A 27,453-nucleotide genomic window follows, 5' to 3' on the forward strand; every position below is an offset into this window, starting at 1 on the left:
TCAGCGCTTTCAAGCATCCCAAGTCAGCGTTCATTGCATCCGTAACTCAGCCATATCAGATTAATTGAAGGAGGACAGCTGCCAAAGCATTCAAGAAAGTATCAAGTATACGAGGAGAATGAAATTAGTATTTTAGTTTGATTAGGATTGTGTGTAATTATAGTTCAGCATGTTTGTAATTAATGCATTAGTTAGTAGCATGTAGGAATAGTTAATAGCCACCTTCGAGGCTCCCCTCATGCTGGAGGAGGAAGCTCGAGGTGTTTTAGTTTGCTTGCCTATATATGGGCCAAGGTTAGATGTAAAAAGGGTTGGATACTTAATAGAAAAACAGTGTTGTTTTGGGCCATTGTAAGACCTTTTTTGACAGTAATAGTAAAACAGAGTTATTCTCTTCTCAAGATTCTCGAAGGATTGTCATGTTCAAATGTAGTGATGATGTGTGGTACTTTATGTTATTTTATGGTTTTGTTGTATGCAATCACTTAGAATTCATAAATATATGCTCTGACTTCCTATGTATACAACAAGCTATGTTTTGGTGAAATATGTTTGACATGTAATGCTAAGAGCCTTGATTTCTATGAGGTCACTGTGTTTTCCTTGTTTACTTGATATTATAGACTCCATAGCCCAATGAGAGCCAGTTTGATGTGTTTCCAACCAGTTATTCTTTCATAAGTAAATAAAGAGTTAGCCATCTAGTGTTTGAAGGATTTTGTCAAGAGTTGTGAGAGAGCCCTCTCTGATTAGGAAGGCTAATTCCTAATCTAAAGTACGGTCTGAAACAGTTACATGAGACCTTGCTTGGTTGCAGTCCCTAGTACTGGTTTTGTGATAACACAACCACTCCCAGATCTGACGGACCATCACCATGTCGCGCACTCCCATCATCTGATCATTAACATCCAAAAAGCATGTGAGATTCGTGGTTTTTCTCGAGTGTTCTTTTGCTATGTGGAAACCCCACATTATGTCATGCGCTCTCAAAAAATACCACCCTCCATTGAAAAGTGGTGTGATATGACATAACCACACCCACTCTCATGTAAAACGAAACTCCCCACTGTTCATTTATTAATCCCATGCCCAAATTTAACCATTGTTGGTTAAAAACCAAAAAATCCCCCTTTTCAACCAATTCTAATGCCCGGGAACTCTGCTCAACTGTTTTCTACCCATTTACAACCTGAAGACCCTGAAGACTCCAAATTGAAGCAGAACATAGACAATTGAAGCCTCAAAAACCTTCTATGCTACCAAAGAACCTTGTCTGCGCACAAAATCTCCATTTTTCTAGGTATTCTTGAAAGACCCATAACGACCCCCCACTTAAGATTTGCACAATAATTATAAAAGGTTAATTAATTAAACTAATTAAAAAACCCTTCCAAGTTAAAAGAAACCCACTGTGCATTCAAAATCCCTTTTCTGCACACTGTATTCACCCTTCCCACTGTTCTAGAGCTCCTAACTCTACTCCCAAAGCCAGAGGAGTAATTCAATAGAATAAACAAAATTATGGCTTCCCAAAGAATTCTGAATGAGAAACCTCTGCAAACCCCTCACCTGGATGTTGACCACCTCCCCTTGGCTGACAGATATTCCCAAATCAAATACATGGTTTTCCCTTGACATCTATTGAAACTCCACTACTAGAGCAAAGAAAAATTCCTCAACCAAAATGATGTCATTCATATATGGGAATCAAATTTTCCTAAATATGTGTTCTGACAGGTATACTAGTTCCCTGAAATCATCCATCTATGCGAAAAATGTTATATCCCAAGCCAAAGAGCCATAGTCTCTCCCAACCAGCAGATTTTATTTACAATCACTGCAGGGTCAATAAACCAAATGCTGCAGATCTAGCCAAACCAAAATGAAACCCCATTTTCCATTGAAAACCTACTTGAACTCTACTTGAATCTGGACCTTCCCAAGAGGTCTCAAATATTTCACACTTTCATCCTAGAAGAGTCTCATACTCCTGCAGATAGTCCTCCATACTCTCCCACCATTTTCTCTAAGAGGGCCAGAAAAATTGTGACCATGCTCTCTTGCATTCTTGCATATACCACTGATGAGCATGTAGATGAGCCTATACTTGCTTTTCTCTCTATTTGTTTCCCTGGAAAGCCTCCTATTACAGTCTTCAATTTTTCCCAATTCTTGGCAGACAGAATTCATGATCAACTGATCAGATTTCAAAATGAAAGATTATTCAAATACTCTTCTATATTGTTCCACATGTTCTTATATTTCCAGTCAACATCCAAAAGCTAGACACTAAGGGCCATCCCAGATCCGTCATCTTTTGGACACCCTTAATCCAAAAGTATTCCACTCTTTTTCAGTTACAAAGAGTTCATTGATTCCTTTGTTCATTCAGTTGTAAATATGCTAAGCAATAGCAGTAAACCCAGGATCAGTGATGTGATAAAAAGAGTTTTGTAGTTGTCTAAGAACATGTTGATGCCCCGAAAATCGTTGCATCAACATCGGCGGATAACCACCCGGTCCGGACCTTAATACAACTCCTTTTCCGTTTGGTATGGTGGCTTCGACTTGATATAATGGGACCAGTTTCCCAATTATGAATAAGAAAGGGGATGGATGAGTGATTGGTTTTCTAATAAATGATAATGAGTGGATGACTTAGTCTAACAGTGAAAATATAAATGACTATTCTATCCTGGGAAGCTTATATTCTTTTAAGTGCAATGCTTGATGATCTCTATTCATTGATAGGCATATAGATGACTCTACTCAATAAACATAGACATTCATTCACTTAATGATTGCTTTGTTCAAATAGTTGAACAAAGTGATTAACAAAACATTGTTACACTTATCCTTTTATATTACCGATACATGTATGATAAAATAAAAGCATGCTGTAAACATCCAGTAGTGGAAAGTATAAAGGATGTTGTTAAAAACACACACATATATCCAATAATAGCAAAAGCGATCAAATAACAATTCACATAAAAAGAATGAACTCAGACATAGATAGTAGTACCATATGAGCTGCAAATCATTCCCAACATCAATCACTATTTGAATTCCTTCTTCTGACTCAGAAATACTTTTAAATAAAGGCAGTAGTGCACATCCCCATAAAATCTTCGTTATCAAAATTGGAATAATTGGCCGAGTCTTTATAAAAAAATATGCCTGAAGTACAGTAGTGCAACTTCAGGTTTAAGTCATATACAAAAACTTACGATTCTTTCCAATGCATTTAAAGGGTCTATAAATACTTGGTTAAACTAACTAACTATAAAATGAAAATGCTACTTAATTGCTACAACTTGATTTGGAGTATCTTCCTCATAGCAATCTGGTAGTCGGCAACATGATTCATCACTCTGGTTGTTTTCCTTTCAACCTGAGTTGGCATATTGCTAGCATTGGTTCCACTTCTGGAGGGCGGCTAAGACGAGAATTGAGTTAAGCAGCATAGGTGGCATCTTGTATATCAGGAATGATACACCCGATTGCATCTATTAGGCACTTGAGGGCGGCTCTCTGGCTATATGGTTTTACTAGGAACAACCAATAGGTGTCCCAAATTAAACTGTTAATACCTGCGATCAATCTCCCATTCTTTTCCAACTCTTGATAACATGACTGCTCTAATGTTTTAGCCGATAGTAATTTACCTGGTTTACATTGAGAGATCATATTAGATAAGTAGAGAGTATCATTAATTAATTCAACCAAATTACTTGTGGTTAATTTGCATCTAGAAACTGCTCTCTCTGCTTTCATTAACTGGGACTGCCATTCCATAAATAGGATCTCTTTATGGGATTCTAAGATTTTTGGCAAATTGGCTGCCTATCCCTCATCAGTGTCCTGCCAATCAAGAAAATTGGTCAAGGTCTCATCGGCCTGCGCCAAGTCTGTTCTAGCGTCGACTGATTTATTGATTATTGACGCTGTTATGTCACATAGGGGTTCTGCTTGAGAAATTTTCTGACATAATAGTCTTATTTGTGTTACCAATGCTTTGTTAATCTGTAGTGCTTCTGCTCTGAACTCGACAGGATGCGAAAGATTCTTGGACTTTTCTATTTGGCCTGATAATTGAGCAATTTTCTCATCTTTCGACTTCACCATCTGTTCATTCACTGCTTTCAATTTTGCCAATGCTTCTGACGGCTTTTTCTGCTTTTGAATCGCACTTGAATCAATCCTTTGTTTCTCTTCCTGCAATTGTTTATTCAATTGATTATTTATTTGTTGCTGCGTAGACAACTGTTGTTCAAGTTGTTCTGCTTTCTGTTGTGCCTCCGATAACTGTGCTTGTAGCGAGGTGATTACTTGGTCCTTTTCTCTTAACAGATTACTCACTTCTGATGCCTTGTCCATGGTGGCCGCCGAATAGGCTCCAGCATATTGGGACAATTTTTTTAGGTCATCAGAAGGATCAAACTCCTCTTTCCAAACCACATTGGCTGTCACTATTTGTTCAGGGAATAGGGAAGGTTGATCAATCCTTCTCCTTTTCCGCTGTCGCTTTACTACAGCCCTGTGCTTTGGGCTGTAAAAGACATCCAATGTAGTTATATCCTACACTTGCAAAATGATCTGATCCGAAGGATCTTTGGGAATTATCTCTATTTCTGTAGAAGGGGGTAGGCCGCTGGTTCCACTTGGAACCTCTTTTGATTCTGTATCTTGTGTATCAGCCGCTTTGGATGTATCGGATTCCTTTGAGCTTTCAATATTGCTTATGATTGAATCGAATTGCTGCCATTCTTGGAGCAACTTCAGGTCAATCTGGGCTGGAAAGCGCCTACACGTAATGGCTTAAGCCGTTGTTACCATTTACTCGCTGACCCATTATGGAAAAGGTACGCCGTTAGGGTGAGCCGCATCAAGGTCAACCCAAACCTGAGCTATGCTCAGGTATTTGAAACAAATAGAAGGCCCCATATGACTTAGGGATCACTCACTCATTCCGATGGGTGAGGACCGGCAGGGGCTCGACTGCTAAGGAGAGGGTATTTCCGGTTAGATTAGACCCTGATAATCTTACCCGCAGCTTCCGTGTTGCTCTACTCCTGCTCTTTCCTCTGCACTTCCTCCTACTCTTTCCTCTGCACTTCCTCCTGCTCCTGTTTTTGGATTTCTCCAGCAATTTCTGATATAGCAGGAGGTTCATTGGTAAGTCGTTGTTTAGGCTCGCTTGACTGTGTCATCAGGGCCATTGCTAACAGATCTAGAGGTAGAGTTTGCAACCTCTACTCTCTTAGTCTGTTAAATTCGACTAACCCGTCGTCATGATATCTCATTCTAGCTAGTGCTTGAACCTGAAATAACGACTCGGCTGAGGAGAACAGGTCATCAAACTCATCATCTTTATTTTCAAATTTAGTGAGTTTTTCCTATTCAAGTGCATTATAGGCGACTTTGTTTGGGTCAAATCGCCTATTAGGAAGAGTGGCGAGATTCAGTGTATTAATATTTTCTGCTTCTTTCTCTACATGTTTATAGTCATGCAAAACATAAACACCACACCTTAGAGGAAAAGGAGGCCAAACCTACTTCTTTTTATTCCTTAGAGTTTGTGTAACTCCTTCGAATGTAAGCTGATATGCTACTTCTCGAGCCAATAGTTTGTTGGTTGTATACAAGGGGAGGACATGAGGCTTGGCATGACGGCCGAAAACTCTTACATACGTGAATTTCTCTTCTCCAAACCATCTCCCTATGGCTGTCAAGTCAATCTCTGCTTTTGAGGAAATCTTAGGAGCAGGTTTGTCAAAAATGGCATAGTGAATAGGTAACATAAATCCATTGCAAACTTGATATAGGTGGTGTTTATAGTGGGCTTTCCATAACTTCTGGTGGTATATATGAATGGGAATGGGGTCCTGTGGAGTCCATCTCCACCCCAGCACAGGAAATTTGGAATTAAAACAGAGGGTATCCAAGATGTAGGCACTATAGTAAAATGGGGGAATGAACCTTTCAGTAACGTGGGATTTATTTCTAAATTCAAGAACAACTGTTGCTAACTTATCACACAGTATATCCCCCAATCCATTATTTCACTATTGCATGTTGCTTCGATTAAAGGTACCATTTCTATAGTGAAGTTTGAGAAATCATGCAACCCCCAAATCCTACACATCATTACTCCGGCATAACAATAAGGAGAACACAAGGAACCGACAGAGTACTTAACCGAAGACTCATGCTTCTGTTTCGCTGGGTTTTGTATCCAATCTCGTATAGGTTCTGATTCAATGTCATTTTCATTTCTGGACTTCTCCAGAAATTCTTTGTTGTACTTCTTCTCCAGTGCAGGCAAATGGTACATTTGCCCCAAATCATCGGGTTGAAACGAGCCGAACACTTTCCCGTCGATGGTGCAAAATGTTTTGTTTGTGATTGGAATTTCTTCTATTGCCCATCTTACCACATTTGTATATGGAATAATTTTCTCTCGGGCTGCTATCCGATGAAGGTAAGAGTCGACCAAATCCTTTAGAGTAGCATCAGACTTCCGGGTTGGGTTTGTTGTGGCTTGCACTATTGTTACCTGAGGCTCTTCAGCCTCAATCGGATTATAGATGCTCAACCAAGTAGTTTTACCGAGTCCTAGACATGTAGTGTCTGAGATCAATCCCTTTTTGCTTGGTCCTGGATCGACAATGTGTTGTCCTGTTACTGCAGAAGATGAAGTTGTTCCAGTTTTCTTAGATTTCTTCCCCATTTGGCTTCAATTTGCTACTTCAGAGGAGCTCTGCACAGGAGATAAAATGAACGTAATGCGGAGAATAGGTGGTGCAAATGAAATATGAACGAGATATATTAATCAATGAATAATGGAGGATTAACTTAAGGTGGCCGCGGATACAATCTCTAAAGAGATTTTGGCCTTACTGTTCCATTAAATGGCTGTTTAAACCTGTCAATCCTTTAAATGCTCATCATATCGTTTATTGGCCAAATAACTCATTTAAGCGTGGCTTTGATGTTTTTGCGGTTGAGCGTAAGTGAATCACTATCGGGAAGAGAAAGGCCTTTAATACTAATTAACCATAATATATCCTGGCCTTATCAATCCTTTTTGAAATTTGTGCCTAGCTTTATCGCAATCGGTGATCGGGGGAATGCTTAAGTTGTTATATTGGTGTCCTTTCGGAATCCCTAATCGCTGATAGCGATATTTCCAATTCGCATCGAAGTTTTTAAATGAGGGCTTTTAGATGCATGCATGCTACATTCCCCGATCGCCGATAGCAATATCGCATCGGAGCAAAGAGCGGGGCCTTTTGTTATGATCGCTTGCCTTCCCGATATCTGATAGTCATTTGTGCATTGTCGCATCGGGGAAAACCAATGGGTATTTTGTCATGAATCCTTTGTTATTGTGATATGCGATCTTACGATCGCTTTATCGCAATAATAAAGGATTATTCATTTTTTATTATAAGACCGATTATGTGATTTATCAAAAAGGTTTATAATGTTTTATTTCTTTTCGAACCTTTTGAATAATGATAAGTTGATAGCAATTTAATCTAAAAGGGACCCATTTCATATTATAGTTTTAAAAATAATTTTTTTATGAAATGGGGGGTTGTTGTATAGCACAACAGAACAATAGCATAGGAGACTGGTATCTATACCAGGACCACACTGAAATTAGAATATATGGATTCCAACTCACTCCCTATAAGTTGCCCAAATATCTTCCCATGAGGATATTTTCATTAGAATATATCAGGAAGATTATAAGCTCAGATGATGTGAATTTCCTATCAGCTAGGAAGAAAACACAGTTCAAGATAGAAAACCAACTTGATCCTTTTATCTGTAATAATAGGGAGGCTAGAGAAAAAGCATAGAAGTGTTTACAGGAAATGAAGTTCAGGAGCGGTTTTAAATGGAATTATGACCCTTTAGGAGTCATATACAAACTAAGGCTCAAATTCAAATTGAGCCCTTTTATGCATGAGTCCAGGGTAGATATTGGAAAATATTCCAACCAATTAGAATGGTTGGAAAATACCTTGATAGATATGGAGAAACAGATGGATACTAGTTCCATTTTGCATACTCCAACCCTATGGGACAAAAATAAAAAAGGACAATGGAAGAAGGTTATTTCTCAAGCATAGATACAACACATAACAAATTTGAAATCATGTACAAGAAAAAACCCAAGCTAAATCCTAGAAATGAGCAAGAAGAGCAAGAAGAGGTCATTGAGATAGTAAAGACACTTCAAATTATGGATACAGATACAAGGGTCAAAGAAAATACTGTAACTCCATTAGTTTTAGAGGAAACTCATCAACCTTCCACCTCTAATAATTAGAATATTCAAAAAAAAGTTAGCATTGAGGTCTCATCAACAAGCAAACTAGTGGATAAGGAAAAGGACCCAAAGGAGAAGTATAAAGAGAAAAAATTAAGAAATGAGGCATTGAAAGATGAAACATATTCCCAGTATTTCAAAAAAACTCCTAGCAATCAGAATAGGTTAATGTCATCTTTTGACATTAAAAATGGTAAAATGCAAATGACCTTTCTGCAGCCTACAGTCCAGCAGCCTAAGGCATCAACAAACTACAGGAAGACAGAATTTGAAGTTTTGGCCAAGGATATTCACCCTATCAATCAAATTGAATCTCATAAGAAGATAGGAGAAATGATCTACTCAACGATGACCAATAAGGCAATGAGTGTTGAAAAACTTCAAAATTCTCTAAACAACATCACAACACAATTTAAGCTAAAGAAAGCATCCTCATAGGAAAAAGATAATAGAATCAAGTCACCAGAAGACTTGGTTATTGAGATTGGCTATAATACAAATGACATCAAGGCTACAGAAAAGCTCATAAAGAAGAAAAATGAAGACATTATTACTTTGAAGAAGCAACTAAAATTGCCCTCTTCAAAACATCCACCGACCAAGGAAGTTCTAGAGAGCCAAAGCTAGAAAGATGAGATGATGGATCTCATTCTCCAATTGAATGCTCAATTGAAAGAAATGGATAATGAAATGGACAAGTTAATATAGGAGAAATGGGCCAACATTGAGACAACTACTGCCACTACTATTCCTACAATTACTACAACAGTTCCTTCAACTTTGGCATCTTCATTGGCCCCAGCAGCACCACTAGATACAACACTTCCAACTGCATCAGCCACTACATCAGCAACAGGTTCAACAGCAGTAGCTCATCCTAGTGATGAAGCAAGTAAACTGGTTAAATCCATGGAGGATATGTCCATCCAAACCACTAAAATAAATAGACTTAAGGAACAAATAAAATGTCTAGAGGATGAGAAAAAACTAGCTCAAATTATGCATAAGAATGAAGTTTAGAAGACAAACCAGTCGAATGAAAAGATAGGGAAGCTGGAGAAAGAATTACCATTGAAAACGCCGCTAGCCCAAGCAAAACATCTTTTATGGGCTAATATCATTGACCTAGTGAATGATATTTGGCCATCTATACAGGTGATATTTGAACAAAATGACTTGGTCAAAGAGGATGGTGAGGCAATTCAAAGGGTTGGAGCTGAACTTGGAAATATGCCAGAAGAAGCCTCAAGAATAATCTAGTTCCTTAACTCAAAGAATACGTATGAATTGCAGGATCTTGGAATAGCTGACAGAACTGGGACCATATAGGAATTGAAGAAGGTAATCACCAAGAGGAACTTGATGACACAACTTGAGGATAAATGCCATACAATGGAGTAAGAAATAGCCAGGTTCATGGTCAAATTTGATACTTTGAGGTAGAAATGTCTAACTAATCCATTGTGGATTAATGACAGGTTGATGCCACATGAAGACTATGATAAGAGAATTAGAGAAGTGGAAAAGGAACAAGCCAACAATTCCTCCATGAAAGGGATGCCTACAGGAAAGGTCCTTTACCAAACTTTTGAGAACCTCTTTTACCTCCAGCATGAGGTAAAACATATTTTTGTAAACAATCCCACCTTTGGAAAATATACTTCGATGTAATATAATATAGAAAATGTTCAGCAATCCACCCTATATACTTCGATGATGAAGTAGGAGAATTGTAAGTATTAAATTACCAGATGTAGAGACTTGGGAAAAGTTGAATGATGTATTATAAAAATGCAAGGTAAACAGTGAATACAAAGTAGTTAAAGTAAAACAACTGATCAACTAAGTCAAAGAGTATCAGATGAAAGAGTATCGGTAAAAAGGAAAAGTAGAAGGATCGCCAGCATAGAGCAACAGAAAAAGAGAGAAAACAACAAAAGGTCAAAGCATAAAATAGAAAAATCAGTAAAAGAAGGGACAACTAGCCATTTAGTTTCCTAGGTGTCTCTATCTTCTTACATGAAGATATTTATTTTCATTGAATAATTCCTAAAATAGTTTAGGATATTTTGTAACTATTTTTTATATAAATACTTCATAATTCGAAGTATATAGGGTGGATTGCTGAACATTTTCTATAGTCATATTGATCGGAAAACCTAAGGGTTTATTGTAACATTTTTCAAGTCAACGGACTAGACTGAGTAATAAAGGCATTGCATTACAAGATTCATGTGTAAGGCCACTTCAATGAAGTATCTTTCATTAGTCAAATTGTTATTTTCTTAAGTATTTCACAAACATACATGTGTTTCCAATTTGAATGAAATAATTGGAATTTTACTTTAGAATTTGTTTAAGTACACTTTGTCTTGAACAGTTATTCATTTTAATGTTTTCTTTTGATATCTAGAGTAGGGAATTCCTAATTTCTCCCTAGTTTAGATTGACCTCTTTCATTTCTCTCATTGTCTTATTTAAGGAATCCTTAACTACTCCTTGACCCTGATTGAAAAACCACTTCACCACCTAGACTAGATTATCTTAATTTACTCAGCTACCTTGCCCTGTGAACACTATCTTTAGAACTTGATTCAGTCTTGTTTTCTTGACATTTAGATGCCATGGTGCAATGGTAAAAATACACTTATCTATCCATCTGAATCAGTGACTCCACCACCCAATCGAATCAAAACCAATCAAGCTTAAATAACTAGCCTAAAATCAATTAACTCAACAAAGTTAAATCATTAAGAGAGAGCCTTCTCTGAGCATTAGGAAGGCTAGATCCTAATCTCAAAAGAAGGTTTGTGGTTACCTCTATTATTTCTTTCATAAACCTAGGTAAATTTTAGAGTGATAACATAGTGGAAACCATATTGGAGAAGGTCATCAGTTTAATAAACCTTAAAGAAAATCCTAAATCGCATGTTTTCACCTTAAGGCCATTATAGGGTTGTTGAAAGGTTTCATTAAAAAAATAAAAAATTGTAAAATTATGGCTTCCAAAATACCATACTAAAATTGGGCACATCCAGATACAAACCCTGCTATAATTGTTGATAATCCAGAAAAAACCTTAAGAAAAAAAAAATAAGTAGAAAGTCGAGAAAGCATTAGTCAGCAAACTAAAGCCAATTCACTTCCTAAAGAGTTATCAAACTTAGAGGATCTTCACTTTGACTTATCATTTGAGCATTCATTGTTTCTTACCAAATCTGAAAATTCAGTCCATGATACTATAATAGACCCTGCTTTTCTTCAATTTATTGAAGCAAAGAAGACTACTACACATCCTGATTTAGATCAGCATATTCTAGACAATTTTGACAAACTTGATGCTTTAACCTCAAATTTGATAAGACACATAGATGAAGCTTATTTTCAATAGTTAGTTGAATTAACTACCCTAATTGTTGCTACTCCTAAGTATTCTACCATTCCTTTAGAGTCTGTAAATTCATCTTTATTTAGTACCACCTCATCTATTATTTCCACTACACCTCATTCCACAGGATCAGGCATCCCCAAGCTTCCTCTTTAGCCTAGAGTTTTATTTACATTTGTAAATACTTCAAGTTCATTAGTAAGCCCTTTAAGTTCAATTGTAATTCCTTCAAGTTCATCTTCAAGCACTACCACTTTACCTCCTAGCCAAGCTAGAATCTTAGCCATGGTTACCAAATATGCTCCTTTAACCTTACCAGCTCAAGTACATGCCACACCCCAAGACTACCAGAGAAAAATATTTCATTTTGATGGTACTTGTCAATATACAACACAACAACATGTAAATAAAATGAATGATTATCTGGAATTGCATGAAATTGATGAAGAAGATGTAAAAATGAGATTATTTTCACAAATGATGGCAGGAGATGTCAAGAAATGGTTCAAAGGTTTGCTTGCTGGTCATATTGATGATTTACCTTCTTTCCATAGATTGTTCATCAATAGATGGGAAAGGAAGAAATTTCCTTTACAAATATTATCTGAATATGAAATCATTAGAAGAGCCCCTAATAAATATGTTTAGGACTATTGTACTAGGTTTAACAGTGTTTATAATGCAATCCCTGCAAATATCAAACCTTCACTAGACTTGGCACTAATCAAATTCCCTGATGGTTTTGACACTGATATGTCTTACCAATTAAGAGAAAGAAACCCTCCAACTTTAGAATAGATGCAGAGTGATGCAGTTAGTGTAGAAGCTAACTTGTTGGCTAAAAGAGCTAGGATGAGAAATGAAAGGAGAGTTACCATTAAGGAGGAACCATTTACTTCAAATGTTAAGATAGATACTTTGGCCGAAAGTTTAGAAAATTTAATGGATAGAATAGAAATTATGGAAAGAAAACCACAATGTGATAATCAACAACAAGGTCCTCAAATAAGAAATCCTAACTTTAGGAAGAATCCCAATACTAGTAAGCCTAGAGAAGGGTCATTTGCTCAATAGATTAGACCACCATTCCAAGAAAAATATGTTGAAAGTTCTCACCAAAATGAAGAAGATGAAGACACTCATATTAACTTAATGGGAATAAATGATGGTAATACTATTTTTCTTACCCAAGAAGAACAAGAATTATGCTTGTTACAACAATTATAGTTACAATATGGAGGTTCTTTTGATTATAAACAAGGTTATGAGTTTGTAATTAATGAAGTTCATAAGAAATATAACCTTAGGAGTAAGAAAAACAAAGAATCCCCTACTAATAAAATTGTCCAAACTCAAACTAAGAAGACAGTGGGAGCTCCTGTAATCAATGTGCTGCAAATTTTCTCTAGGGAAACCCAAAAAAATTTCACTCCAAAGATTGCAGCCAGACCAAAAATTGTAGACATCATAGATACTACTATCAAAGCTTCAGCTGATATTCAAAAATCAGTTGCTGTGAAAACTTCAAAGGATGACCAAAAATCAACGGATCCTGAAGCTTCAAGAGTTATTCAACTTCCAACTACTTCCCAAACTATTCCAAATCCAAATCAAATAATTGAAAATAGTAAAACAGTAGACACCCAAACACAAATTGAATTACCAACTAAAGATAAAAGAGAAAGAACTACACAAAATCCAATATCCAAGGTGGAAGTCATTCAGTTAGGCAAAACACGGACTCCATTTAATATCCAAAATAAAATTGCCAAATTAAAAATATTAGTTCCTTTAACAAAATTGATAAGAAATTATTCCTACAAAGCCCAAATGACTGGAACATTGAATATAGATGAAGGAGAAGACTCTGCTAATCTAAATGATGACCAAACATAATTAATATTTGGTCCGGAGGTAAATGGAAAACATGAACAAAGTGGTGTTCCTCCATTCTACATTAGGTTGACTATTCATGATCAAATCTTACACATGCTATGTTATATTTAGGAGCATCCCACAATCTAATGCCAAAAGCAATCATGGAAACATTGGATTTAGATATAACTAGACCATACAAAGATATTTTCTCTTTTGACTCTAGTAAAGTTAAATTCCTGGGTCTAATAAAATTCTTGTGTGTCACTTTAGTTCAATACCGAGGTAAGACTATTGTCATGGATATTGTAGTTGTTGATATCCCTCCAAAGCATGGAATACTATTGTCTCTCTCATGGGGAGCTAAATTGCAGGGATCCCTATAATTAGACATGTCTTATTGCACAATTTGAGTATTTGGTCCCCCTAAAAACCTTTATAGAGAAACTTTAACGAAATACATGGTTAGTAGTACAGATAAGCCACAGAATTAGACTATTTATTCTGTACATTCTGATATGGATTCTTTCATTTTATGTAACTCAGACACTGAAAAGGACAATAGCACAACTGTCAAACAAGAACATAAAGAACCTAACAGTTAAAATATATTTCATGAATCTAAGTGGCACTTAGACTGATGGTTCAGTAAACATATTAGGGGCAGGTGCAGGAGTTTGGATTCATAACATGGAAAATAATACTTTTGAAGGTCATGCCTTTAGATTAAACTTTAAATGCATAAACAACATTGAAAAATATGAAAATTTGATCTTTGGATTGAAAATTGTAAGAAACCTTGGATCCAAGAGAATTTCTATCATGGGAGACTCTGAATTGATCATAAAAAAATTAGAGGAGAGTATTCTATGAATAAGCCAAGACTTAGCCAATACAAAGAAACTGTTCTAGATCTGATTAAAGAACTTCTTTAAATTGGTTTCTTTGTTATTCCTAGGAAACAAAACATGCAAGCTCACAGTTTGGCCACTTTTGCTAGCACTTGCAGATTTCCTTTTCAGCCCAATCACCAGTACATTGCAAAGGTAAGACACAAGCATTTTATACCTAATAATTTGAAATATTGGTGGATTTTTTCACAAGATTCTCAAATCTATGATTTCATGAATGCTAAAGGAGAATTCCAAAACTATAACATAGATACTGATTGTACATTAGATGACACCATGGATAGTGAAATAAGTATAAATGATGTAGATGTAAATAAACCCACTAAATTCACTAAAGTAGAAATAGATAGCTTAGAAAAAGTAGAAATAGAAGAATTAGTTAATGATGATTATGAGATTTTAAACCTTAAAAATAACTTTTTTCCTAAGGTATTATTCCCATTAGAAAATATTTTAAACTCAAATGATGTAGCTAGGAAACCAAAAATGGAGCCTTTAAGATCAGACATAGAAGAATGCAACCTAGGAATAGAACAAAAACCTAAGCTTGTTAAGTTATCCAAAGCATTACCTCGAGCTAAAAATTTGAAATACATAAGTCTGTTTAAATAATTTCAAGATATATTTGCTTGGAGTTATGAAGACCTCAAGTCTTATGACACCAACATTATTCAACATAAAATACCCATCAAAGAAGATTAGAAACCCTTTAAACAAAATCTTAGGAGAATTAATCCAGTTCTTATTCCATTAATTGGAAAATAAGTAAAAAGGATGTATGAGGCACAAATCATAGCACCTATTAGATATTTATTGGGTCTCTAAATTAGCCACCACAAGAAAGAAAATAGGAGAAATCAGGCTCTGTGTTGATTTCAGAAACTTGAACAAAGTATCACTAAAGGATAACTATCCCCTCCCTAAAATGGACCATACTCTCCAAAGGGTAGTAGGGTTATCCAAAATTTCATTACTTGATGGATTTTTTAGATACAACCAAATCCTTGTTCAGCCAGAGGGTGAAGAAAAAACTACATTTACCACTCCCGGGGGTACTTTCATGTATTTTAAAATGTTGTTTGGATTGATGAATAGTGGAGAAACATTCCAAAGAGTAATGAACATATCTTTTACAAAAGAAATCCATGAATTTCTAGTTGTTTACCAAGATGATATCACAGTCTTTTCCAAATCAGATAATGAACATCTAGATCACCTAAGAAGAGTATTCATAAAATGTAGAAAATTTCGCATTTCTTTGAATTCCAAGAAGACACTCTTTGGTTTAGAAGAAGGTAAACTCTTAGGACACATAATTTCAAAAGAGGGAATTAGAATTGATCCAGCTAGACTAGAAGCAATCCTAAGCATCAGTCACCCTAGAAACATTAAAGAATTGCAATCATTTTTAGGTAAAATAAATTCTCTTAGAAGATTCATTTCTAACTTAGCAGAACTAATTAGAGAATTGATTAACATTTTAAAGAAAGATTCAACACTTAAGTGGACAGTAGAGGCTAAGCAGTCTTTTGAGGCAATCAAATAAGCCCTTACTAAAACACCTGCCCTCATAACCCTTGATTTCAAAAAAGATTTTATAATTTTTTCTTTTGCTTCAGAACATATTGTTGCAACACTCTTGTTGCAAAATAATGATCAGGGTTATGAGTAGCCTATTGCATTTTTCAACAAATCTTTGAGAGATGCTACACTAAAGTATAATATAATGAAAAGACAAGCACTTGCTTTAGTAAAGGTTATTAAATATTTCAGAGTGTACATTTTATACTCACACATTATTGCATATGTTCCAAATTCAGTGGTAAAGGATATTCTAACACAGATGGGCCTGAAGAAAAGAGAGGCAAATGGATTGCCACTATTTTGGAATATGATATTGAAATAAATCCCAAAAAACTAATCAAAGGCCAAGCTTTAGCTAAACTCATGGCCGAATCGAACTGTCAGGCCTTAGATATAAATTTCAATGGTGCCCTAGATGATCAGGAAGAGATGGCGACTCCATAGATCAGTGAAGATTTTTTATATTCACCTTGGTATACAGATATCATATTTGTTTTACTAAATTTACAAGCTCCTCCTAGTTTATCTAGAACTAAAAGTAAACTCTTAAAAATAAAATCAAAGAAATATTGTATCATAGACAATACTTTATTTCAGAAAGATAATGGTGTCATTTTATTGAATTGTTTCTTAAAAGATGAAGCTGAAAAACTTATGCAAGAATTTCATGCAGGAGATTGTGGAGGACACCTATACTGGAAAACAACTGCTGATAAGATTTTAAGGGCATGTTTTTACTAGCCCACCCTTTTTGCAGTTGTCAGAAATTATGTGACCTCCTGTCAGAAATTCCAAATCGTTGAAGGCAAGAAGAAACTCTTACCTTAACCCTCAAACCCATCTCCACAGAAATCGAATTTCAACAATTAGGTCTAGACTTCATTGGTGAGATTCACCCATCCTCCTCAGCCCAACATAAATTGATTTTGTAGCCGCTGATTACTTTACTAAATGGATAAAAGACATCCCTTCAAGACAAGCCACCGATTTTGTCATCATCTCATTCCTTGAAAACAATATCCTTTCAAGATTTGGATGCCCACAAAATCTCATTATTGATAATGCAGCTGCTTTCAAATCTAAGAAAATGATAGCCTTTTGTAATAGATATCACATTACCCTTGGCCATTCCACTGCCTATTACCCTCAAGGTAGTGGACTTGCAGAATCCTCAAACAAAAGCCTTGTTAATATCATCAAGAAATTGTTAGAAGACAATAAGAAGACCTGGAACAAAAGATTGGTTAATGCCTTATGGGCAGATAGACTTACTACCAAAAAGTCCATTGGTACATCTCCTTATCAACTTGTATATGGAATGGATGTTGTTTTTCCATTCCCTTTAGGAGTACCAGTGATGAAAATGATTCAAGAACTGCAGGTAGAATCCAATGATATCCAAAGGAGGATAAATCAGACAATACATTTGCAGAAAACCAGGGAAGAAGTCTATGTCAAACCCCAAGAGATCCAAGATAAAATCAACAATATTTTTGACAAGAAAACCAAAGTTGATGATTTTTACATAGGTGACAAAGTACTCAAATTGGATTCCAAAAGAGAAGAAAAGGGTAAACATGCAAAATTTGATTTCCTATGACAAGGCCCTTATATCATTTATGGTTACAAAGGTAACAATGAATTTTTCTTGAAGCAGTTAGATGGAACAGATCTACCAGGTGGACCAATCAATGGAAGAATGTTGAAGAATTACTTATCCCTAGATTAACATTAGTTTAGCTCCTTACTTTGATAATTGTACATAACATTACAAAGTTTAGATTGGTTTGGATGATTATCTTTTGAGGTTGAAGCCCAAAGAGAAGGCCCTAAGCTTTGAAAGGTGTACCATCATATGTATGAATAAATAAGATCATAGAGAAGCAGTTACAAGGCAACCATAGTTTAAGTATCAAAGGCTACTGATCTTAAAGTTCTTGACATTTCACCAGGAAATGTTGTCCCCATGTGGAGCCATTGTTAGGGCCCTATAATAATATATTCATAATTTTGAATTGGCTAGGATTAGTCTTGTAATATTGTACATACTTTTTCTTTCTGAAAAATGTTTTCCCATATTAAAAATAAAAACTGTAAAGAGGGTAATTCCTAAAACAAAAGTCAAAGTACTAAAAGAAAATGATCAAAAAATAAAATAAGATATGAACCCCACGAAAAAAAGATAAAAAATAGATTCTTAAAGTGATGCAAATTCAAATTCCACTACTTTTTACTTTACTAGGAAAAATATCATTATCTGCAGCTTGCAAAATTTGCCACAATCCATGATGGTCAAAAAGTTTAATCTTGATTCATTCATGCTTTAAATTTCATGTTGATAGATATATAATAAAGATATAGCCAAACTTTTTAATCTTGGTAGATCAGTAGTTAGGTAGAGAGTAATAATGATCTCATTAGTTTAATCTGAGCCATTGGAAGTTATAAGGTTAGAATTAGACAGTTTTCTTATCAAAGAAAAAGAAACAAAGGGTCAGCAAGTTCAAATGCACCCAATGAATGAAGAGAAAGTGTTAGGGTAAATAATGGGTAGGTAAAAGAGATTTTGGAATGCACGAGGTTGCTAGCTCAAATTCACCTTCATCATGCTTAAATACTATGTTTCATGTGCAGGGGGAACTATTAAAGGAAAGAGAACATTCACAAAATTTGTGTATTACTTTGGGTATTTACCCTAAAAAGTTATATATGATTTTAGGCTTAAATACTAAAGCTCATTTACTAATTTCCCCTCATTTCACTCAACCCCTTACATGTCTAAATTTCCCTCCATTACCCCTTCATTACTTTTCATTCACTAATATTCCCTTCTTGGTTCCAAAGGACCCTTACCTCTTCATTTCCCCTTGTAAAAATAACCATTTCCCTTCATTTTAACCCTTTTACCCTTTATTTCACACCTTTCCCTAGACATTACCCTTTAAAAATTATTTCCCCTTATTACTTTTCCTTTTTCCCTTAAAAGCCTACTAAACCCCCTTATCCTAAGTTATTTTCTAACCTATAGTCCCGCTTTATGTATTTAACCCCCCACGTTATAATTCCCCAACCCTCACTAAACCTTTGAATATATTTAACCCACCACATATTTATCCATGGGCCCCCCCAAACACACCCCAACTCATCCCTTGCAACTCCGTCATGTGACAGCCCTCCGATCAACCACTCCCAAATCCAATGACCCATAACCATATCACATGCTCCCATCATCCGATCCTTAACATCCCAAAAGCACGCGAGATTCGCAGTTTTTCTCGAGCATTCTTTTGCTACGTGGCGCTACACGTTATATCGTGTGCTCTCAAAAAATACCTCCCTCCACTCAAAATTAGTGTGATATGCCATAAAACTACCCCCTGCGTAAAAGGAAACTGCCCATTGTTCATTTATTAATCTCGCGCCCAAATTTAACCACTGTTGGTTAAAAACCAAAAAGGCCCCCTTTTCACTCCTTTCACTCTTATTTTGTTGTAAAAGACCTCTCTCAACCAATTCTAATGCCTGGAAGTCTGCTCAACCATTTTTTACCCATTTACAACCTGAAGACCCTGCAGATTCCAAATTTAAACCGCACACAGACAATTGAAGCCTCAGAAACCTTCGTTGCTACCATAAAACCCTGTCTCCACACCAAATCTCTGTTTTTCCAGGTATTCTTGAAAGAACCAGAATGACCCTCTACTTAATCATTGCATAGTAATTATAAAAGGCTAATTAATTGAATTAATTAAAAAACCCTACCAAGCTAAAAGAAACCCAATATACATTCAAAATCCCTTTTCCGCACACTGTATTCACCCTTCCCACTATTTCAGAGCTCCTAACTCTACTCCTAAAGTGAGAGAAAGAGTAATTCAATAGAATAAACCAAATTATGGCTTCCCAAATCATTCTAAATGAGAAAACCCTGCAAACCCCTCACCTGGATGTTGACCACCTCCCATTAGCTGATGGAGATTTGAAAATCAAAGACACAGTTTCCCCTAGTCATCTATTGAAACTCCATTATTGGAGTAAAGGTAAATTCCTTAACCAAAATGATGACATTCATCTATGGGAATCAAATTTGCCCAAATACTTGTTCCCATAGGCATATGAGTTCCCTGAATCATCCATCTATACCAAAAATGTTATATTCCAAGCCAAAGAGCCATAGTCTCTCCCAACCACCAGATTTTGTTTACAATCACTATAGAGTCAATAAACCAAATTTTGCAGATCCATCCAAAACCAAATGAAACCCCATTTTCCATTGAAAACCTACTTGAACTCTACTTGAAACTGGACCTTCCCAAGAGGTCACAAATATTTCACACATTCATCCTAGAAGAGTCTCATACTCCTACAAATAGTCTTCCATACTCTGCCACCATTTTCTCTAAGAGGGCCAAACAAATTGTGACCATTCTCTCTTGCACTCTTGGATATACCACTGATGAGCATGTAGATGAACCTACACTTGCTTTTCTCTCTATTTTCTTCCCTAGCAAGCCTCCAGTTATAGTCTTCAATTTTGCCCAGTTCTTGGAAGACAGAATCCATGATCAATTGATCAGATTGCCAAATGAAATAGTATTCAAATACTCTTCTGTATTGTTCCACATGTTCCTATATTTCCAGTCAGACAAGTTTCTAGTCAACGTCCAAAAGCTGGACACTAAGGGCCATCCCAGATCAGTCATATTTTGGACACCCTTAATCCAAAAGTATTCCATGGTTTTTAGTTACAAATAGTTCATTGATTCTTTTGTTCACCCAATTGTAAATATGCTAAGCAATAGCAATCAACCCAGCATCAGTGATGAGATAAAAATAGTTTTTCAGTTGTCTAAAAATAGTAGAATAGGAGGTTGGTATCTATACCAGGACTAAAATTAGAATATATGGATATCATATCACTCCCTATATGCTGCCCAAATATCTTCCCATGAGGATATTTGCATTAGAATATATCAAGCAGATTATAAACTCAGATGATGTGAATTTCCTATCAGCTAGGAAGAAAACACAGTTCAAGATAAAAAACCAACTTGGTCCTTTTATCTGTAATAATAGGGAGGCTGGAGAAGAACTAGAGAAGTGTTTACAGGAAATGAATTTCAGTAGTAGTTTTAAATGGAAGTATGACCCTTTAGGAGTCATAAACAAACTAAGGCTCAAATTCAAATTGAGCCCTTTTATGTAGGAGTCTAGGGTAGATATTGAAAAATATGCCAACTAGGTGGAGTGCATAGAAAATACCTTGATTGATATGGAGAAACAGATGGATACTAGTTTGATTCTACATACTCCAGCCCTATAGGACAAAAATACAAAAAGAACCAGGGAAGAAGGTTCTTTCTCAAATATAGATACAACACATGACATATTTGAAAGAATGTACAAGAAAAAGCCCAAGCTAAATCCTGTAAATGTGCAATAATAGGTCATTGAGACAGTAAAGACACTTCAAATCATGGATTCATATAAAGGGGTAAGAGAAAATAAAACTCCATTAGTTTCAAAGGAAACTCATCAACCTTCCACCTCTAGTACTCAGAATATTCAGAAACAACTTAGCTTTGAGGTCCCATAAACAAGAAAACCAATGGATAAGGAAAAAGACATAAAGGAGAAGTATAAAGATATCAAATTAAGAAATGATGCATTGAAAGCTGAAACATATGCCCAGTATTTCAAAAAAAATCCTAGCAATCAAAATAGGTTAATGTCAGTTTTTGACATTAAAATTGGTAAAATGAAAATGACATTTTTGCAGCCTATAGTCCAACAGCATAAGTCATCAGCAAACTACAGGAAGACATAATTTGAATTCTTGGCCAGGGATGTTCACCCTATTGATAAAATTGAATTTCATAAGCAAGTAGGAGAAATGAACTACTCAACAATGACCAATAAGGCCATGAGTGTTTAGAAACTTAAAAATTCTCTAGACAACACCACAACACAGTTTGAGCTAGAGAAATAATCCTCATAGGAAAAAGATAACAAAATCAAGTCACTAGAAGACTTGGTTATTGAGATTGGATATAATCCAAATGACGTCAAGGTTGTAGAAAAGATCATAAAGAAGAAAAATGAAGGCATTGCTGCTTTGAAGAAGCAACTAAAATTTCCTCCTTTAGGACATCCATAGACCAAGGAAGTTCTAGAGAGCCAAAGCTAGAAATATGAGATGATGGATCTCATTCTCCAACTAAATTCTCAATTGAAATCAATGGAGAATGAAATGGACAAGTTAATACATGAGAAACATGATAGCATTGAGACAACTACTACCACTGCTATTCCTACAGTTACTACAACAGTTCCTTCAACTTTGGTATCTTCATTGGACCCGGCAACACCACTAGCTACAACACTTCCAACTACATTAGCCACTACATCAGCAATAGGTTTAACAACAACAGCTCATCGTAGTGATGAAGTAAGTAAATTGGTTAAAGCCATGGAGGATATTTCCATCCAAACCACTGAAATAAATAGACTTAAGGAACAAATAAAAAGTCTAGAGGATGAGAAGAAACTCAAATTATCCATAAGAATGAAGTTCATAAGACAAACAGGTTGAATGAAAAGATAGGGAAGCTGGAGAAAGAATTACCACTGAAAGAGCTGCTAGCCCAAGCAAAACAACTTTTATGGGCTAATATCATTGACTCAGTGAATGATATTTGGCCATCTATACAGGTGATATTTGAACAAAATGACTTGGTCCAAGAGGATGGTGAGGCATTCAAAGGGTTGGAGACGAACATGGAAATATGCCAGAAGAAGCCTCAAGAATAATCCAGTTCCTTAACTCAAAGAATATGTATGAATTTCAGGATCTTGGAATAGCTGACAAAACTGGGACCATACAGGAATTAAAGAAGGTAATCACCAAGAGGAACCTGATGACACAACTTGAGGATAAATGCCATACAATGGAGCAAGAAATAGCCAGGTTCATGGTCAAGTTTGATACTTTGAGGTAGAAAGGTCTACTTAATCCATTGGTGATTAATGATAGATTGATGCCACATGAATACTATGATAAGAGAATCAGAGAAGTGGCAAACGAACATGCAAATAGTTCCTCCATGAAAGGGATGCCTATAGGAAAGGTCCTTTACCATAATTTTGAGAACCTCTTTTACCTCCAGCATGAGGTTAAACATATTTTTGTCAAAAAGCCCACCTTTAAAAAATATATAGAAAATAATGAGAATGCTAAATATTAAATTACTAGATGTAGATACTTGGGAAAATTTGAATGATGTACTGTAAAAATGCAAGGTAAATAGTGAATACAGAGCAGTGAAATTAAAACAGCAAATGATGTAAGTCAAAGAGTATCAGATGGAAGAGTATCAGTCAAAAGGAAAAGTAAAAGGATAACCAATGTATAGCAACAACAAAAGAGAGAAAGCAACAAAAGACTAAATCATAAAACATAAAAATCTGTAAAAGGAGGGACAACTAGCCTTTTAGTTTCCTAAGTGTCTCTATCTTCTTGCATGAAGATATTTATTTTCCTTGAATAATATCTGAAACAATTTAGGATAATTTGTAACTATTTTTTGTATAAATACTTCATAATTCCAAGTATAGAGGGTGGATTGCTAAACATTTTCTATAGTCATATTGATATGAAAGCCTAAGGGTTTATTGTAACATTTTTCAAGTCAGTAGACTAGACTGAGTAATAAAGGCATTTCATTACACGATTCATGTGTTTGGCCACTTCAGTGAAGTATCTTTCATTTGTGAAATTGTTATTTTCTTAAGTATTTCACAAACATACATGTGTTTCCAATTTGAATGAAATAACTGGAATTTTCCTTTAGAATTTGTTTAAGTACACTCTGTCTTGAACAGTTATTCATTTCAATGTTTTCTTCTGATATCCAGAGTAGGGAATTCTTAATTTCTCCCTAGTTTTGATTGACGTCTTTCATTTCTCTCAGTATCCGGTTGAAGGAATCCTTAATTTCTCCTTAACCCCGAGTGAACAACCACTTCACCACCCAGACTAAAAGATCTTAATTTACTCAGGTACCTTTCTCGTTGAACACTATCTTTAGAACTTGATTTAGTCCTGATTTTTTGTCTTTGACGTTTCTACGAGTTTCATTATTGTTCAGATTATCTTCCGGATACATCACATAAGGATTCTTCTTCATCGACGTTTCGAACCAGCAACGGTGGTTCATCTTCAGTATGTGAAATAATATTGAAAGATTGGTCTTATTTTTCACTTATATATATAGAGATGCTTAGCTGACAGATGTAATTAATTAATTATTCTTTTTCCTTTTACGTTTATGGTTAATGGTTATATTAGTTTTATTTGTTTTAATTATATAATTAATTTAATTTAATTTTGATTAATTATTTTTATTTTAATTAATTTAATTTTGCTTTCAATTAATAATTTCTATTTTCATTATTCTAACTATAATTCTTCTAATTATTAAATTTAATTTCAATTTTTGTAATTATATTTAATTATTGATAATTAGTTTTAATTATTTAATTCTTTAATTCTTTAATTTTAATTAATTATTTATTTTAATTAATTATTACTTTTAATTTTAATTGTTTTAATTATATTTATTTTAATTATTATTTTAATTTTTAATTGTTATAATTATATTTATTTCAATTTATTTCTTAATTTTAATTTTAATTGTTATGATTATATTTATTTCAATTTATTTATCAATGAGTTATTTTTGCTTTGTATTTGTATTAGTTTATATTATAAGTCATGATTATTTATTAAGGCTCCCTACATATTATCCTATGTTGAGGAGTTTATTATAGTTAAGATATTTTCAATTGATGTTTATTTCCTATGAATTTTTGTTAAATTGTATTTTATTAAGGTCTTTGTGTGTTATTAAATTAAAATGGATTAGAATTTATATGTTTGTTCTAGGTTCATTAGGGGAGGATTATAGTTAGGGGTAGATTTGGATGATAGGATTGGAACCCAGTTTTTGCTTATGGTCCATCCCTTGTCTCTGTTGAGGTTATTAGGGTGTTTGCTAATTTCTATGGCTTCTCTGAATTTCCTTATGAAGTAGTGATCACTCCTAGCTAAGATACGGGTATCCTCTATGCATATTTGGTGCTTAGTTTTATCAAAATGTTCAGCTAGAGATGAGGATTTGGATCGATTGTGTTTTATGTCTGCTGAATGTTCCTGGATTCTTGTGTTAAAATATCTCCCAGTCTCACCTACATACGATTTGCCGCATGAGCAAGGAATTAAATAGACACCTTTATGGAATTTAGGGTCAATTTTGTCTTTCACTGGATTAAGAAAGTTATGGATAGTGTTTAAGGGTTTGAAAGTGGTTATAATTCCATTGTTTTTCAGGATGCAAGAGATTTTGTCTGTACACCCTTGTATGTAAGGGAGGTTGACTTTACCTTTTATATTATCAAAGTTTTTATTTTTGTTGGGTCGTGTTTTTACCTTATTTATGGCTTTGATAGCTTGATGTTTATCATATCCATTTTTTAGGAAAACTTCAATAAGGTGTTCTGTTTCTTTTTCTAGGTGTTCCTTGTCAGATATTCTAAGGGCTCTGGTTGCTAATGTGTTTAGGACTCCTAGTTTGTGGGTAGGGTGATGATGTGAGGAGGCATGTAAATATTGTTCGGTGTGAGTCTTTTTTCTATATACTTGGTGAGATATAGAGCCATCCTCATTCCTAGTGATGAGAATATCCAGGAAAGGGAGGTTTTTGTTGACCTCGACTTCCATAGTGAGTTTTATGGAAGGGGATAAGCTATTAGGTGTTGTTTGAAGGTTTCTAGGGTTTCTCTTCCATGAGGCCATATGATGAATGTGTCATCCACATATCTTTTCCACAATTTAGGTTTTAGGGGTGTCATCCTAAGGGCTTTGTTTTCAAAGTCCTCCATAAATAAATTGGAAATAATAGGGGACAGGGGTGACCCCATGGCTACTCCACACATTTTTTCATAAATATCTTCCATGAAGCAGAAAAAGGTTTATCTCAGGAAAATTTCTATGAGCTTAGATGTTCCTGGGTCTATTAGTTTGCAGATAACCTCCATGGCATCATTAATGGGGATATTGGTATATAGCGAGGTGACATCAAAACTAACTAAAATGTCATCTTGATCAAGTTTGATGTTCTTGATTTCTTCAATGAATTGGGTTGAGTCTTTGACAAAAGAGTCTGTGTTTCCCACTAGTGGTTTTAGTTTCTTGGCTAGGTGTTTTGCTAGATGGTATGTAGGTCCATTAATCGTGTTTACTATTGGTCTCAGAGGGATGTCCTCCTTGTGAATTTTTGGGGCTCCATATATTCTTGGTGTGTATGGATTGTTCACTATGAGATTTTTGTTGTCTTGTATCTTACTAGTTTTGATTAGGTTGCAAACTTTTTTGGAGATATTGTTTAATGGGTTTTTGTTGAGTTTTCTGTAGCAGCCACTGTTATTTAGATGATCTAGCATTTTTGCTATGTAGTCACTTTTGTTCATGATAATGGTGGCTCCTCCTTTGTTTACTTTCAACACTACAATATCAGGGTTGGAGTTCAAGGTTTTGAGAGCTAGATACTCTTGTTTGCTAACATTGCTTTTGGGGGGTTTTTCTTTCCTAAGGGTGATTGAACAGTCTTGTCTGATTTGTTCTTTTATGTTGTCAGGCAAGTTCTTGATACCATATTCAATATTGCATAGAATGTCTTCAATAGGGATTTTGCGTGGTGTGATGGAGAAACTTAATCTTTTACTTAATAAGTTTAGGATGTGTTCATTTAGTTGTATGTTAGATAAATTTATGACTAAATTGTCTTTTTTATTATTGGTTTTATTATTGTTATTGTTCTGTGATATAGGTTTACTATCATTGTAATGTTCCTAGTGTTTGTGTGTTGCTGCAGGTTGGGACAGCGCCGGTCGGAAAGGATGCATGGGTGAACCTGACAGGTCTGGTTGGGATTGCACTGGATGGGGTAGAGTTAAGTTATTTTGTTGCGGCTACATGGTATTACTTTGGGGCTGCGTAGGAGCTGTTGAGACTACGTGCTGTTGATTAATGTGCCTGCGTGGGATAAGAGACTGTGTTAGAGACTGTGTAAGTGGGTGTTGATGACTGTTTGGGTTGGGGATGCTTGCATAGGAGACCGATGCCTGTATTGACTGCGTAAAACTATGTGGGATGGGGTGAGGTGTATGAGATAGCGTGGGAGAGTGGAGCATATGATACTTCACCCGATGGGGTGTATGGGATTGCATAGGGGATGAGTTTAACAACGGCTAGGCTTTATAGTGTGTGTGTTGATTGGAGTTAGGCTGGGCTT

General features: G+C 35.4%; 1 protein-coding gene across 1 annotated transcript in view; it reads left to right on the top strand.

The window, feature by feature from the left end:
• The window catches only part of LOC149158755 (uncharacterized), a 37,014-nt gene extending 9,855 nt beyond the window's left edge, over window positions 1-27,159 (top strand). Inside the window, 1 exon segment of the mRNA XM_089434093.1 lies at window positions 27,034-27,159. Within this exon segment, the coding sequence (XP_089290219.1) occupies window positions 27,034-27,159 (126 nt within the window).
• The last annotated feature ends 294 nt before the right edge of the window (window positions 27,160-27,453 follow it).

The sequence above is a fragment of the Pinus tabuliformis genome, chromosome 5_2 (genome assembly GCF_031772625.1).
Source record: "Pinus tabuliformis cultivar Carrire ecotype Pingquan chromosome 5_2, CPIR1, whole genome shotgun sequence".
NCBI lineage: Eukaryota > Viridiplantae > Streptophyta > Pinopsida > Pinales > Pinaceae > Pinus > Pinus tabuliformis.